The sequence below is a fragment of the Bos javanicus genome, chromosome 6 (genome assembly GCF_032452875.1).
Source record: "Bos javanicus breed banteng chromosome 6, ARS-OSU_banteng_1.0, whole genome shotgun sequence".
Lineage (NCBI taxonomy): Eukaryota > Metazoa > Chordata > Mammalia > Artiodactyla > Bovidae > Bos > Bos javanicus.
In genome coordinates, this window is record NC_083873.1 from 90,887,494 (window position 1) to 90,904,350 (window position 16,857).

The window sequence follows — 16,857 nt, forward strand, 5'->3', positions numbered from 1 at the left end:
TTTTCTGTATTGGCAGGTGAATTCTTTAACCCTGTGCCACCTGGGAAGCCCCTGTTGGTTACTCTTATCTTTATAGTAAATCTTTACCAGTGTAAGTCCTCCAACTTTGTTCCTTCTCAAAACTATTTTGGCTCTTTTTGGTCCTTAACACTCCCATATCAATTTTAGAATCAGTTTGTCAATTTCTACCTAAAAAAAAATTGATATTTTGATTGGGATTCCGTTAAATCTGCAGATTGATATGAGAGTAAACTGATATTTTAACAATTTTGAGCCTTGTAATACAAAAGCTCTTCCCTGGTGGCTTATTGATAAAGAATCCACCTGCAAATGTAGGAGGTGCTGGATTGGGAAGATCCCCTGTAGAAGGAAATGGCAACCCATTCCAGTGTTCTTGCCTAGGAAATCCCATGGACAGAGGAGCCTGGTGGGCTACAGTCCATAGGGTCGCAAGAGAGTCAGATATGACTTAGCAACTAAATAACAACAACAATAATACAGGAACGCAGTATGTATATTATTTAAATCTTAATTTCTCTCATCACCATTTTGGAGTGTTCAAAGTATATAGATTTTATACATCTTTTATCAGAGTTACCCCTAAGTCTTTAATACTTTCTGGCACTCTTAATTGGTGCTATTTTTAAAATTTGAATTTCTAATTTTTTATCATCAGTATATAGAAATGCCATTAATTTTGTATATTGGCGTTTTATTCAGAAACTTTGCTAAATTCACTCTCTAATAGGTTTTTTGTAGATTCCATAGGATTTTCTACATAAACAAGCATAAATACAGTTCACTTCTTTCTTTTCAGCCCATAGGCCTTTTATTCTTTTTCTGCCCTGTGACACTAAGAACTCCCGTATGATGTTGATTAGAATTGGTGAAATGGATATTCTTGCATTTTTTCCTCATCTTAAGTGAAAATCATTCAGTCTTTTACCATTAAGTTTTGATGTTAGCTATGTTTTTTGTAGATGCCCTTTATCATCCAGTCTTATGACTATAAAGATCATTTTTATGTTTACCATTCTAATATATATGTCCAACCCAAACCCATCCACTGACAGTTATGCTTTCCTTTATCCAGTTGATTGATAACCCCACTCAAGTTTTTATGTGCCTCAAACTGAACACATTCAAAACTAAACCTCTGGTTCTCTATATATTCTCAGCTTACTTCTTCCAGTGTTTGCAGTCTTCAGTAAGTGGCAGTGCCGTCCTTCCACTTCAGGCTGAAGCCTTAGAATCACTCTACCTTTTATTTTTCTCCCCTTCTCACAACTCCTCTAAGGAATATGCCAACAAATCCTGTTCCTTCTATTTTCATAAGAATTATGACCACTCTCCAAGCCACCTTCACTGCTTACCTTGATTATTGCCTCCTAAATGAACGGCCTATTATTTCCCTCTTTCCCTTGGCATCTTCTTAGCATAGCCAGACTAGTCCTTTTAAAAGTAAAGTATATTTTAAGTAATATAGTTTTAAGGTTCAGAAACAGTGAATTCTTCTACTGATAAAAAAAGATGATAAAATAAATATTTCTTAGGATTTCTGAAGGATGAACCCAGCATATTAATCAATATGCTAGAAAATTAGGTTATATTAATAACTTAGAATATGAAAACTTCTGTTTTCTACTTTGGTCTCTTTCTTTTCTCATCAAATAATTAAATGAGATTATCACTATCAGTGTTGGATTGTCTTGCTTTTTTGGTCTGCTGTGTTTTTTCTATTTCTAAAGTATATTAATATTAAAATCTAACATTTGAAAAAAGAACAATTTGAGGGATAATAAATATGTTTGATCTTGACTGCCAACTCCATTGTTTATAGTCACTGCCTGGAGCAATATGTGCAAAAGGAATAGCTGTGTCTGCAATAGGTGAGGGGATGGGAGTAGTGTATTTGCCATCTCTATATTGCATTTATATTGTAGGCAGATTTTAAATGCTAATTTGCTTTGGCAATTGTTGCTTCAGTTTTTAATGACCCTTTATATTTTTTTTTGACAAAGTGCATTGAAACAACAGATAAAGAATTAAATCTTAAATATAAAATCTTTTAAAAAATGAATGAAAAATTACATGCAAATTCTGGTTTTACCGCCAAATAACTTTATAGGATGTATATGTTAATTTTTTTGAAACAGATACTGAAGAATCTTTAGATGATTGGTTTAACTTTAAATTATTTACCTCAGTAACACTAAGAGACTAAGAGTCAGCAAGGACTATGTGTTAAGTAATCTTTTGCGGGGAGGGGATTTTGGGGTATGATGTACGTCCATTAACATTTATTCTTAGGGGTTGTGTAGTCCTGTGTGTTTGGGCAAATTATATAGTAGCATAACCAGTATCCAGTATCACATTTGAGATAGAATATTTCCATCACCCCAGTAAGTTCCCTTGTACTCTAACTAGAAGTTTAACCTAAAAATGACCTTGAGAAAATGTGGAGATCTAAATATATTTTCTTTGAATATCATAAACACTTAAAGAATAAAAATTTCTTTAAATGACACTGAAAGTAATTTTAAGGCTATGTCCTTCCAGCATAATCGTGATACCATTTCCAGCCACACTGTTCAAGAAAATTACCGTTTCTGCTTAGCTTCTTCAGCAAAACAGACACTTTAAAATAATAAAGCATCATGTTCAAGTACTTTATCTTTGAATATTACAGAAGAAAACTCCACAAGGCAGAGTGAGGATTTGGGAAGCCAGTTTACAGAAATTTTCATTAAGCAGCAAGAAAATGTCACTCTTCTCTTATCTTTATTGGAGGTAAGTAAAGAACTTTGTTGTTTTTGTCATCTTAATAAGCTTCTTTTGTTGCCCTTTCGGGTGTTACTGAGGAAGCAATACATATGTTCCTTTTTAAGACAGTGAAATTTGTTGTATCGTTGCAAGAGATTCACGTGTTTGTTTTAAGACCTGTGTGATCTCTTCACATACTGTCTGCTTGTTTCCATTTTTACAAAGTACAGTTATATCTAGTCAGTAACAGTTTAATCATTTTGATCATTTATAATTTTTCTTTTTATTTCTTAAATTACTTTTTTAAAGTTTGCTAAACTCTTTTTGTTTGCTTATAGTTTTTGGTACCATACTACTAATTGGAAAAAAAAAAGTTTTTCTTGAAAATGTGAATTACAAATGTTAAATATTTTGAATTCTTGTATTGTAGGAGTTTGATTTCCATGTCCGCTGGCCTGGCGTGAAGCTTCTTACTTCTCTTTTAAAACAACTAGGGCCTCAGGTTCAGCAAATTATTTTAGTCAGTCCCATGGGTAAGTGACTCATCTTCCTTATATTATTTTGATATAAAAGTGAGGATCACCGACTTCTCTGGCAGTCTAGTGGTTAAGACTCTGCACTTTGAATGCAAGGGGTGTGGGCTCTATCCCTCGTTGGGGATCTAAGATCCCACATGCTTCATGACAAGGCAAAAAAAATTTTTTAAGTCAGGATCATAAAAAACAAAACAAAAAATAAAACAACAAAATAACAAGAAAATAAAAGTAAGGATCACTTTTATAACTGAAATGATGTGTTAATAAATTGTTTATAATTTGAATCACTATTGGTATTTTTGATCTGCCAGTGTTTTACACATGGTTATATGTTCTAGGTGTTTCAAGATTGATGGACTTATTAGCAGATTCCAGGGAAGTTATACGTAATGATGTAAGTTACATTTTTTTTAAAAGCCTCAGAATATGCAGCTTTTATTCTCTCTTTGCAAATGAAATCTTTGATGACCCTTTTTCAGAGTTATAAGAAATTAGATTTGGAAAATTGGGTTAATGGTTTAGACCTTTTAAAGTTATATACAAGGCCCCATTATTTCTTTGTTTTCTGCCTATTCAGTATTTTGGTTAGACAAATAATTTTGCTATTCAAATTTATGCCTTCTACAAGTTTAGGATTTCTTCCATCTTTTTCTGAAAGGTTGTTCTGATCCCAAACTGTGCCTCCAGAGAGAGTACAGGAAACATCCCTAGACATTGAACTGCATAAACTTAACAGTTAAGTGCTGCATTTGAACTCTCCACCCTTAATTGATTGAATATATTTCAAAGGATTTTCCTTGTAATCTTTATTTAACTCACATGATTTGCTCCGATTTAATATTTGCATATACATTTGAGTATTTTATATTGACCAGTACTGTTTTGTTTTGATACAGTACTGTTTAGCTGCTTGACCATTTTTTTTTGTTATCTACAACTTGACCAAAACCACAATACTTTAGATGGCAATTGGAAAAATCTTTCAAACTAAACTTTAGAGCTAGGAGATCTTATCAGACTAATTTAGTCTCCACACTTACACTGAGAGGCCGAGGCGCACAGAAACCGAGTGGCTTGTCCTTCATTGGGGATGTCTTATACCTCTTTGTATCTGTGGCACCGGCCTTGCTCCTTCCTCATCTTAAGTGCTAGTGAACACCATTTGGGTTGTTCTTGGTCTCACAACTGGTTCATGGCAAAGCAAAGACAAAACTGAAATGCTCTTGACTTCTTATCCACATAGACAATATTTTTAGTTTTGTATTTAAAACTTTGTAGTATGTATGTGAATGCAGTATCATAAGTGAAGAAATAATATAGTAATGAAACTCATAAGGGCTTTTTAATTTTTTTTAATTTATTTTTTAATTGGAGGAAAATTGCTCTAAAATGTATTGATTTCTGAGGACATTTTTTAATTCCTTAATATTGTTTTAAGAATTGTGTACCTATTAGGAATTTTGAGTGTCTTTTCTTGACTAAAATACTACTATGTGTCTTAAACCCGAATTTGTTCTACTCCTCTCTTGGCCCTTAGTTCAAATAAGATACATACCAATTAATAAAGAATTATTACATACATACATACAAACTAATTAATAAAGAAATTCTCTCTTCCTGTATTGTTATTAGTATTATTATCATTTATTTTCATTTTCAGATATAATTTGTGTGTGTATATAACTGCATTATCTTGGTTTTTAAATATAGCACTTCTTTTAACTATCTAGTGTTTTTCTTTTTTCCTACTCCTAACCTTTTTTCCTGTTTTTGAGACGGATAAAATGATTCTCTATTTATGTTGGTTTTCATTAATTTTACAATTAGGGATTAAGTTATATTTTTGCTATAATGTTTATTAGATTTTGGAGTTTTACAGCCGTCTTTCCTTTGGTTTAACAAATTCATTTGAATTTTTTGTGCATACTTATTATTGAGCGTTATGTAATAAACAGCATATTACAGCGTATGGCGATCAGAAGAAACTAACCAGCACCCTGGCGGTCACTAGTGGCACTCTGTGACTGCCTAGAATAGTATACTGCTTCCCCTCGCTCTTTTGTATTGTTTTCTTTCCTCATCCTTCTTTTTAAAACTTTGATTTCCTTCTTTTCTTTCTTTTTAATGTTTCTCATTGCATACAGTGATAGTTATCAACATGACTAAATCGCTCAGGGAGCCTATTGGTAAAGATTTTTAATCTCAGTTTGTTCCATATTTGAAAAATTGATTTTGATCTGGATTTAGAGAATTAGTCATTTTTCATAGGTGCACTGAAATATCATATTTATTCAAGTTAGTGCTTAAAAATTAGTGAGAAAGGTTGAGAAAACTCTAGGTACCAGCTCACATCTAAGTGATAGTCTGTAATTGCATTCTTTAGTTTATTATTATGAGAAATGTAAGCACACACAAAAGTAGAGAAAACACAGACAAACCCATCCCCTAAACCCCTTAATTTTCAAGATTTTATTATACTTGTTTCATCTACTCCTCCCCTCACCATTCTCCTGTATTTTTTTTAATTTATGTCTTCTCCTTTATTTTTAACTGGAATATTTAAAAGGAATCAACCTATCTGATTTCACTATTTCTGTATAATTTCACTACTGCATACTTCAGTATACATGTAATGTGTATCCTTATATAACTACAATGCAATTATTGCATTTAATGAGATAACAAGTGTGTCTTAGCCCTCAGTTTAAATAAGATAACTATTCTGTACTCAAGTTTCCCACTTGTCTCATAAATGTCTTTCATAGTTGGTTTCCAAATCAGGATCCAGACAAGGTTCTCTCATTACATTTGATTGTTGATGTCTTACTTTTCTAAAGGCCTTGATTAGGTAGGTTTTGGTTCACCTCTTTGCTTTTCCCTGGGTGAAGCAGTTTGCAACACATGAGGAAATGAAATACCTGGCTGTCTCATTTGTATGATCAGTGGATTTGATTCAGGTGATGACATTCAGATCCCTTCATAGATCCTTTCGTCCATTATAGCCTATCATTCATTAATGAACATTGCCAGAATCAGTAATTTTGTTAAGAGTTTCAAAATGATGATTTCTAGAACTTGTCATTCTTTTACATTTATTCAGCGGTAATTTTCCTCAAAGAGGAAGTTTACTTCACGGAACAGTTTATTTTATTACCCTGAATTACAATTCATATGTGAAAGGAAGGATAAATCGATAAATCCCTTTAATTGCCAATTTTTAAAGTCAGGAATTGGTGCCCACTTACTTTCAATGACCAATGAGTGTATACTTTATTTTCAATAACATTTTAGTGGATATGTCTGAATAGAGGAATACCTCTCATAATAGGTAGAAGAAACTGAAATGCATTGAAACCTTGGGTTCTGTGGGGGCTGTTTTATTTCCTTTAGTCCTCATAAAAACCCTCTGACAAAGATACCATCCTCGTTTTACACATGGGTGTACTGAGACTTACATTATATAAATTACACACAGAATTTAAGTAATTTGCTTCAAGTTGCACAAGCAGTTAACCAGAACTTTAAAAAACCCGCTGTATCTAATTCATAGCCTTAGTGTTCTTCCATTGTATTTCTTCCTCCTTTGTTAGCAGTTAAGCTCATTAAGTAGGAGAATTTGACGTAACCACTTTCGCTTTCTCATATTAATGTTGAGAGTGGACAGTCAGAAAGATGAGTAGGACAAGTGCAATAAGGCTGTGGGCGTTTTTTGTCTTGTGTGAATACTGACCTGCCCAGTATGGACAGCCGACAGCTAATTGGCCTCTTAGGCACTTTTGCTATTCCTCTTCCTTTAAATAATATCTGCTTTTTTCATTAAATATTTTCTGTCTCTTTGACCATTAGAATATTGTTAGACTCCCTGTGAGCTCGTACAATTCTTATTTGATAGTGAAATAAGCAGAAATGGTTAACAGTGAGTTTTTCTTGAATAATAAGTAGTTGCAGATATATAAACTAAATCTGGCTCAATAGGAACTAAGTAAAACTAAAAATCATAATCAAAGACTACAGAGAATTGTTCTGTACTAGACATGCTATTCATGAGACATGAATTCTCATCCTTCCTTTTTTTTTTTCCCACCTGTCAACTTTTAGAATTAAATCTGGAGAATTTGCAGGCTGAATAACTACAAGAATAGTTGAACTTTCCCTGCTAGAATGTGGTGGTGTTTATTGACTTAAATTATTGATTTCACAATTTCTTACTGTTACTATTGTGAAGTACATACAGAGGCATTACTGAGATAGATACAATCATGTTCAGCTCTCTTAGACCACAGTGAAAGCTATGTAATGATTGATGAATGAGCAAGGATTGTTGTATATTTGTATTGAATCGTGAAAAAAAGAACTGAATTAGGAATTGCTAAACATGGATTCTAGTCAGGGTGGTCTGTCTTTTGAAATCTGTATAGTTTAGGGAGGCAAATTACTCACCTTCTGTATCCTTTTTTCCCCTATCTATAAAGCAAAGGAGTTGGACTTGTAAAATTCCTGCCACTTCTAAATCTCTGTGATTTTTAAAGTAATCTTTAAATGTCTTTAAAAAGTTATATTCCACTCAACATTATCTTTCTTCTCCATAAGGGCGTCTTACTACTGCAGGCACTAACAAGAAGCAATGGAGCAATCCAGAAAATTGTTGCTTTTGAAAATGCTTTTGAGAGACTACTGGACATTATTACAGAGGAGGGAAACAGTGATGGAGGTATAGTATGAAGAGATTGATTTGAGAAGGTTCCTTTTGTTCTCATTGAATTGTTAACTTCTGAGGAATGCAACTGAAGGCAGAAAGGAGGGCGTATGCCTTTTTTGTTGTTTTGTTAGATGTTGAAAGAGGCTTTCCTGAGGGAGGATGGAGGCTTTACAGTCTTTCTTTCTTCCTCTGTGGTTTGTTGAGTTTGGATTTCTTTTTACTTATCCTGCTTAATATTTCTTAGACTTTCAGAATCTGTTGGTGTCTTTCCTCATTTCTGGAAATCTCAGCTATATCTCTTCCAATACTGCTTTGTCACGTTTTTTGAAATCTTCCTAAACTCAGAGTCAGTTCTCTGTTATCTGACTAGATTCTCCCCTTATCATCATACTTTCTCATCTGTGTTTTCTGTCTTTTTATCTTTCCAGATTTTCTTCTGGATTATTTCTTCTGATTATTTCCTATTTCACCAATTCTCTCTTCACCTGTATTTGATCAGCTTTTGCATGTATCGTTGAGTTTTAATTTTTCTTTTCTATAAGTTCTATCTGGTACTTTGGCAAATTTGCTAGGTAATTTTTTACAAGTTCCTTTTTTCTGTATATATTTTCAATTTATCTTTTCATTTCTTTAAATGTAAGAAACAATTATTTTATGGTCTCTGATAATCCTAGTATTTTAAGTCTTGGTGGTACTTTGCTTTACTGGGTTTTACACATGGTACAATGTTTTTTGTGTACATGGTTTTCTTTTACTGTGTTTTGTGTCATACTTAGAATTAGTTACAGGAATTTGAATCCTAAGATGAAGGTAATTTCTTGCAAAGAAAATGTGTTTGTCTTTGGCAAGCCCTGGGGTTATAGTTTATCTGGGATCACCTTATTCCAGATTGAAGGCTTGACATTTCCTGGACCATTCAGGCAATGCAAACCCAGGCCAATCTATGAGTGCTGCTGCTGCTCAGTCGCTTCAGTCGTGTCCGACTCTGTGCGACCCCAGGGACGGCAGCCCACCAGGCTCTCCCGTCCCTGGGATTCTCCAGGCAAGAACACTGGAGTGGGTTGCCATTTCCTTCTCCAATGCATGAAAGTGAAAAGTGAAAGTGAAGTCTCTCAGTTGTGTCCGACTCCTAGCGACCCCATGGACTGCAGCCCACCAGGCTCCTCCGTCCATGGGATTTTCCAGGCAAGAGTACTGGAGTGGGTGCCATTGCCTTCTCCAAATCTATGAGTACTGGTTAACTTTTCACTGTTTGCCCCCTGGGGATATGTCCTTTTGAGGTTCTGGTTTATTAGGTGAAGAGTTTTCTGTTAGATTCCTTGCCTACCTTGTGTATACCCTTGGCTTTGATTTATTTTCCTTCTGTCCCATGAAACTGTCAAAATGAAAAGTTTAGATTTATCAAAATTGAGAAATGTACCGCCAGCCAAAAGGTACTTTTATACTTAGCTAGCTGTGTAGATACCCATTTTCTTGTCAGTTTTAGCCTGCTGTATAGTCACTTCATTGCTCTTAGACTTTTTTTTTAGTTCAGCATTTTTAGATACTTTTAGTGAGAAATTGATCGAAAAAACCTAGCACCAGAGTCAGAGGAGAAAAATGAGTATATTTGCATTCACTGAACTGAAGTTAGTAAGTATCATAGTATGGTTGAGAGTAGGCTTACTAATCTGGAGGGCAGGGCCACGCTGGTGATAAAGATTTGGGTCATTAGAATATAGATGAAACAATAGATAAGCAGAAAAGATTGGATGAGTTACTTAGGGGTTCCCCAATGGTTCAGCGAGTAAAGAATCCACCTGTAATGCAGGAGACACAGGTTCAATCTCTGGGTAAGGAAGATTCCCTGGAGAAGGAAGTGGCAACCCACTCCAGTATTCTCTCCAACAGATAGAAGACCCTGGCGGTCTATAGTCCACAGGGTTGCAAAGAGTCAGACACGGACTGAGCACACATGCAAAGAGAGAGAGTTATCTTACTGAGATTTTATTTCATTACTTAAATTAATAATGAGATTAAGCATATTTTCATGGGTATGTTGTTGTTCAGTCACTGTCATGTCTGACTCTGCGACCCCGTGGACTGCAGCATGCCAGGCTTCCTGTCTTTCACTATCCCCCAGCGTTTGCTCAGACTTGTGTTTGTTGAGTTGCTGCATCCAACCATCTCATCCTCTGTCACCCCTTCTCCTGCCCTCAGTTTTTCCCAGCATCAGGGTCTTTTCCTATGAGTCAGCTCTTTACATCAGGTGGCCAAAGTATTGGAGCTTTAGCTTTAGCTTTAGTTCTTAAAATGAATATTCAGGATTGATTTCCTTTAGAATTGACTACTTTGATCACCTTTTAGTCCATGGGACTTCCAAGAATCTTTTCCAGCACCACAGTTTGAAAGCATCAATTCTTTGGCACGTAGCCTTTTTTATGGTCCAACTCTCAAATCCATACATGATTACTGGAAAAACCATAGCTTTGACTATATGCTTTGTCAGGGAAGTGATGTCTCTGCTTTTTAATATGCTGTCTAGGTTTGTCAGAGCTTTTCTTCCAAGGAGCAAGCGTCTTAATTTCGTGGCTGCAGTCACCATCTGCAGTGATTTGGGAGCCCAAGAAAATAAAGTCCATCACTGTTTCCGCTTTCTCCCCATCTATACGCCATGAAGTGATGGAACTGATTGCCATGATCTGAGTTATCAGTTCAGTTCAGTCGCTCAGTCCTGTCTGACTCTTTGCAAACCCATGAACCTCAGCACGTGAGGCCTCCCTATCCATCGCCAACTCCCGGAGTTTACTCAAACTCATGTCCATCGAGTCAGTGATGCCATCCAGCCATTTCATCCTCTGTCGTCCCCTTCTCCTCCTGCCCCCAATCCCTCCCAGCATCAGTCTTTTCCAGTGAGTCAACTCTTTGCATGAAGTGGCCAAAGTATTAGTTTCAGCTTTAGCATCAGTCCTTCCAATGAACACCTAGGACTGATCTCCTTTAGGATGGACTGGTTGAATCTCCTTGCAGTCCAAGGGACTCTCAAGAGTCTTCTCCAACACCACAGTTCAAAAGCATCAATTCTTCGGCGCTCAGCTTTCTTCACAGTCCAACTCTCACATCCATACATGACTACTGGAAAAACCATAGCCTTGACTAGATGGACCTTTGTTGGCAAAGTAATGTCTCTGCTTTTGAATATGCTATTAGGTTGGTCATAACTTTCCTTCCAAGGAGTAAGCATCTTTTAATTTCATGGCTGCAATCACCATCTGCAGTATAGTCACTGTCTATTTTTGTGTATCCTTGAACCCTTTGAATTACCTTCTTGCCCATTTTTATGTAAGTTCATTTTTCCATTTCCAGTTGATTACTTGGAAGCTCTTATATATTCTGGACACTAATCATTTGTTGATTATACATGTTGTAGTTATCTTCTCTTAGTCGGTTTATAGTGTTTCTGTTAAAGTTTAAAATTTTAATATAATCACGTGTTAGATTTTTTTTATAGTTTATGCTTTTGGGTTTTATTTAAGAAATCTATCTCATTGTCATAAAGAGAGTTTCCATCACTTTCTTGTACTAAAGGCTTTAAAAATTTGTCTTTTGCATTTAATTAATAGGGATTTTCTTTTGAATGATGGTATAAGATTTGTGATCAAATTTCATATATGTGAAGGTCGGTTTCTGAGTTGTGTGTTCTATTCCATTAGTGTTTGTCTAGTTCTACACTAAAACCATACTTTCTTAATTACTAAGGCTTCATAATAATCTCCTATTAGAATATTGAAAGAATTTCCTATCTTGGCCCTCTTCATAATTTGTCTTAGTGTCTGTTTTCTTTATTCTTCATTTAAGTGAAACTTAATAGCTAGTCAAGTTATCTGAAAATCCCAGTTGGGATATTTATTGAAAATATACAGAGTCTAAAGATTAAAGAGAATCATCATCGACTTTTTCTCTCCATGAATCCAGGTATATCTTTTAATCTATTCAAGTCTTCTTTTTATCTCTTTCAGTAATGTTTATAATTTTAAACACAAGAGTTGTATACCTTTTTTTATTAGATTCATTCCCAGGCATCTTATACTTTTTGTTACATATGAATGAAATCTTTCTTTTTAATTACATTTTCAAATGGTTACTATTTGATTTTTTATATATTGATTTTGTATCCAGTTATCTTATTAAATCATTAGTTCTCATTGGACTTTCTGTGTAGATATGATATCTTCTACAAATAGTGTAATCCTTTTTTCTTTCTTTCATTTCTTATACCAGTTTTCTTGTCCTCTTTGTCTCATCACACAGACTAGGATCTTTGGTGGTGGTTTAGTCGCTAAGTGGTGTCCAACTCTTGCGACCCCATTGACTGTAGCCTGCCAGGTTCCTCTGTTCTTGGGATTCTCTAGGCAAGAATACTGGAGTGGGTTGCTGTTTCATTCTCCAGAGGATCTTCCTGACCCAGGGATCAAACCCAGGTCTCCTGCATTGCAGGCAGATTCTTTACCATCTGAGCCACTAGGGAACCCCATTGGAATCTTTAATACAGTGTTAGAAGTAATTGCTGACTTTAATGAAAATGTTGTTGTTTCACCTTTAACTCTGATTTTTGCTAAGAGTTTTTATCATGAGTGAGTCTTGAAGCAAAGAAAGAGGAATGCATAGGTGGATCATAGGATTTTTAGAGCAGTGAATCTATTCTATGTAACTGTAATGGTGGGTACATAAAATTAATACATACGTTGAAACCTATAGAACTTACAAAGAATGCGGCGTAATGTAAACTATGACCATGAGTTAATAGTGTGTCAGTATTCATTCTTCAGTCTGACACATGTACCTCACGCTAATGCTAAATAGTAAGAGCAGTGGACACTGGCAAGGAGAGAGTATGTGGGAGTTCCCTATATTTGTTTCTCAGATTTTCTTTAAACCTGAAGGTGCTCTGAAAAAATAGTCTTAATTTTTAAAAAGCAATTAATTCCTACAATCATACAGCTCAAGTAGTAGGCACAAAAGTGTGGGTATATACACAGAGGAACCTACTCACTATGAGCATCCAGCCTTCCTCATAGGCTTTGCAGAGGAAACAGAGCTCTTTGCCTAGGAAGCCTGAGGAGTGACCAGACATCTGTAAGGAAAACCAGGGAGGGAGTCATTAGTGTTTTAGAAACCAAGAGGAAGTTTCAAGGAAGAGGCATTGAGACAACAATCTCTTAGAGATTATAATGATTGATTCATTTAACAAATATTTAGTAGGGCTAAATATTGGAAGACTTCCCTGGTGGCTCAGATGGTAAAGCGTCTGTCTACAATGTGGGAGACCTGGGTTCGATCCCTGGGTCGGGAAGATCCCCTGGAGAAGGAAATGGCAATCCACTCCAATACTATTGCCTGGAAAATCCCATGGACAGAGGAGCCTGGTATAGGTTACAGTCCATGGGGTCGCAAAGAGTTGGACACGACTGAGCGACTTCACATGCATACATGCATACCTTGTATACGGGGCTTCCCTTGTGGCTCAGCTGGTGAAGAATCCACCTGCAATGTGGGAGACCTGGGTTCGATCCCTGGGTTGGGAAGATCCCCTGGAGAAGGGAAAGGCTACCTACTCCAGTATTCTGGCCTGGAGAATTCCATGGACTGTGTAGTTCATGGGGTCGCAAAGAGTCAGACCCAACTGAGCAACTTTCACTTTCACTTTACCTTGTATATGTCTGATGTCTTATCTCTATATCTGCTGAGGATACAGAGGTGAGTAGGATATTCACAAATTCCTGTCTTCATGAATTATAATCTAGTGGAGAAGACAGATGCTACATAATAATAAAAGGAGCAGGCTACTGTGAGAGCATATAGCTGGTGATCCTAACCTAGTCATTGGATCTCACTAATCATTCTTGAAGAAATGATGTGTAAGCTGAATGTGAAGAAACTGTGAGTTACTGAGATGAGTGGCTAGTCAAAAAGAGAAGTCAAGAGATCCCTGGGGGACCTGAGGAAGAGCAGGCTCACTGCCGTGCATGCTGAGGAGATGCTGTGCACGGAGATTTTTGTTTTTAAAATGTTTAGGGATTGAATTTTCCTTCAGGTTCTATCAGCCTTCACATTCCTGTTTTTTACATGCTTTCTCCAGGTATAGTAGTAGAAGATTGTCTGATTCTGCTCCAAAACTTGTTAAAAAACAACAACTCCAATCAAAATTTTTTTAAAGAAGGCTCATATATTCAGCGTATGAAACCTTGGTTTGAAGTTGGAGATGAAAATTCTGGCTGGTCTGCACAGAAAGTGACTAATCTGCACCTAATGTTACAGGTACACTGTCTTCAGACATAAATTTGGTAATTTTGACAACAATCCTTTCAAAGAAAAAAAAATGGCTTGCCTTTGGTCAATCCAGGATGTTGAATTGGTTTCAGGTGGGCTTTAAAAAAAAAGTAAGAACGTTCTGATATGGAGATTTGCAGTTATATTCAGAGATAAAGATTCCCTACTTCACACACATACGCTTTGTTTCAATAACTGTTAACATCTGACAATACTGTTTCATCTTTTATTCCCCTCTCTTGCCTTGTTGGGTTATTTTAAAGCACATCCAAACATATAGTGTACTGATAGGTTTTGCAATAGAAGATAATAAGTTAGCTTGTTGAGTTGAATTTTTTAAATCTACTTTCTTCATTTAAGGTTCTAATATCATAAATTTTAGTATTCAGAATATTAAGTTCAGCATAGAAATTCATTCAGTAAACATTCACTGAGAGTCAGACACTGGATGCTTGGAAGTGGATGATGATGTCCCTACCCTCAAAGATTAATAGTCTTGAGTTTTATGTTTAATACAAATTAAGTTAACCAGTCACATGTAATTTCATTTAAGCTCTGTGGTGAAAGCTTGGTGGTGATGGATAATAAAACTGAAGACAGTAGGATCCCAAATGAATTCTGTATCAGAAAATTATGACATTTTAAAAATATTTTACTTGTTTATCCCTTTATTGAATCCCTCTTGTCCAGACCCTTAAGTTTATACCAGTTTCCTAACTTACTCTCTAGTGATTCTTGTGGGTCTTTGAGTGTCCCTGTGTTCGTAAAGTCGTGTTCCTCAAAACTAGGTGGTTAATCAGACTGATAATTAGAATCTGCATATTGTTGCCTTCTCTGGGAGTTTCCCACGTAGGGTTGACTGATAATCAGGGTGACCTTATGCCCCAGTGTACCAGGTGAGTATTCACTTTGTAATTACTAATCGTGTCCTCTTTCACTTCAGAAGTGTCCCAGTTTGGATAATAAACTATAGTTAGCCTATTTAGAATATGCCTTAAAAACTGTTAGGGAATTATTTTACAGGAGAACATGGGCAGAATCTGTTGATATTCCCAATTTCATTGTTTCTATTTTTACATGTCAGTATCACACATTTCAAGGCTATTAGTTTTTAATGTTTCAGAAATAGTGTCCCAGTGGTAAAGTTGATATCTTTGCTCAACACTGCCTTCTTAACAAAGGAAATTCCTCTAGAAAAATGATTTTCAAAATGTGATTCGAGAAAATGAAGGGTTCTCATGATGTACCAGTTACATATATATTTCCTTCCAAGTGAGAATCTAAACTGCTTGAGGAGCTTACTCATATTTTATAGCTTTGGGTACTACCTAAAGAATTAACTTTTGCAAAAAGTAATTGTTAACAAGAAAGTCACTTGTTAAAAAGTAAAGCACTATTTTACCAAAAAAAATTTAGAATAGAATGTTGCATATAAACAGAAAAACAGTATTCTAGTTATATATGGAGAAGGCAATGGCAGCCCACTCCAGTACTCTTGCCTGGAAAATCCCATGGACGAAGGAGCCTGGTAGGCTGCAGTCCATGGGATCGCTAAGAGTCCGGCACAACTGAGCAACTTCACTTTCACTTTTCACTTTCACACCTTGGAGAAGGAAATGGCAACCCACTCCAGTATTCTTTCCTGGAGAATCCCAGGGACAGCGGAACCTGGTGGGCTGCCATCTATGGGGTCGCACAGAGTCTGACACGACTGAAGCGACTTAGCAGCAGCAGCAGTTATATATAGAAGTAAGTTAGTTCTTTAAGTATTCTTCTAGAAAGTGAATAAACTAGATAGTAGTTATTGAAGAACATAAACTTCAAAATAAAGAAACTGAGTTTAATTCACTGTAATGTATTCCCCATTCAAAGATGAAGTAGTTGATGTATTTCATAGCTTCACAGGCCACAGGTTATCTTCTGCTTTTCAAACTATTAGAAGGCTTTCTTGATAGCTTTATTGCTTATATTTAGGGTTGCTTATATTTCAAGTTCTTGGTTATATAACAAATGAAAATGCATTGTAAATGGTGATAAATAATCCTTTTTGGATTATATATGTCCTAACTGGAATTATTCATCATCCCAGTTATAATTATGATAGACTTCTAAGCCACTAAAAATTGAAATTGATCCACTTGAGGATCGTTCATTTAAATTTCTAAATTAAATGTGAAGAAAGCATCTTTTTGAAATTTTTTTAGTTGTGAAACATTTAAATTTTTTCCTGGAATGATAATTTCATGACTATTTCTACCTGTAGGAATCCCTTCTATTCCATTTTTTGGACCAGTACTGCCATTGACTCTCAGAAAACTCATTACCTAATGAGAGACTCCTTTTTGTTGTTGGATAGTTCTAATTGTAAAAAGCGTAATCTATATAATGAGTCAAAATCTGCCTGGATATAACATCTACAAACTTCCCCTGGTTTTTCTCTCTGGGAAAATATAAATCAATTTTTTGTGATATTTTGCATATTTATAATATATTTGAATATAACTATTAGTTCTTCACTTATTTTCTTATTGTTATAAGTATTACCTCTTT

The 16,857-nt window shown here is 35.5% G+C and overlaps 1 protein-coding gene across 2 annotated transcripts in view; it reads left to right on the plus strand.

The window, feature by feature from the left end:
- USO1 (USO1 vesicle transport factor) overlaps positions 1-16,857 on the plus strand; it is an 80,260-nt gene that overhangs the window by 36,637 nt on the left and 26,766 nt on the right. For both annotated transcript variants that reach the window (XM_061420493.1, XM_061420494.1), the window contains exons 5-9: positions 2,690-2,790; positions 3,194-3,296; positions 3,638-3,693; positions 7,890-8,010; positions 14,117-14,295. In XM_061420493.1, the coding sequence (XP_061276477.1) occupies positions 2,690-2,790; positions 3,194-3,296; positions 3,638-3,693; positions 7,890-8,010; positions 14,117-14,295 (560 nt within the window). The remainder of the gene's footprint in view (positions 1-2,689; positions 2,791-3,193; positions 3,297-3,637; positions 3,694-7,889; positions 8,011-14,116; positions 14,296-16,857) is intronic.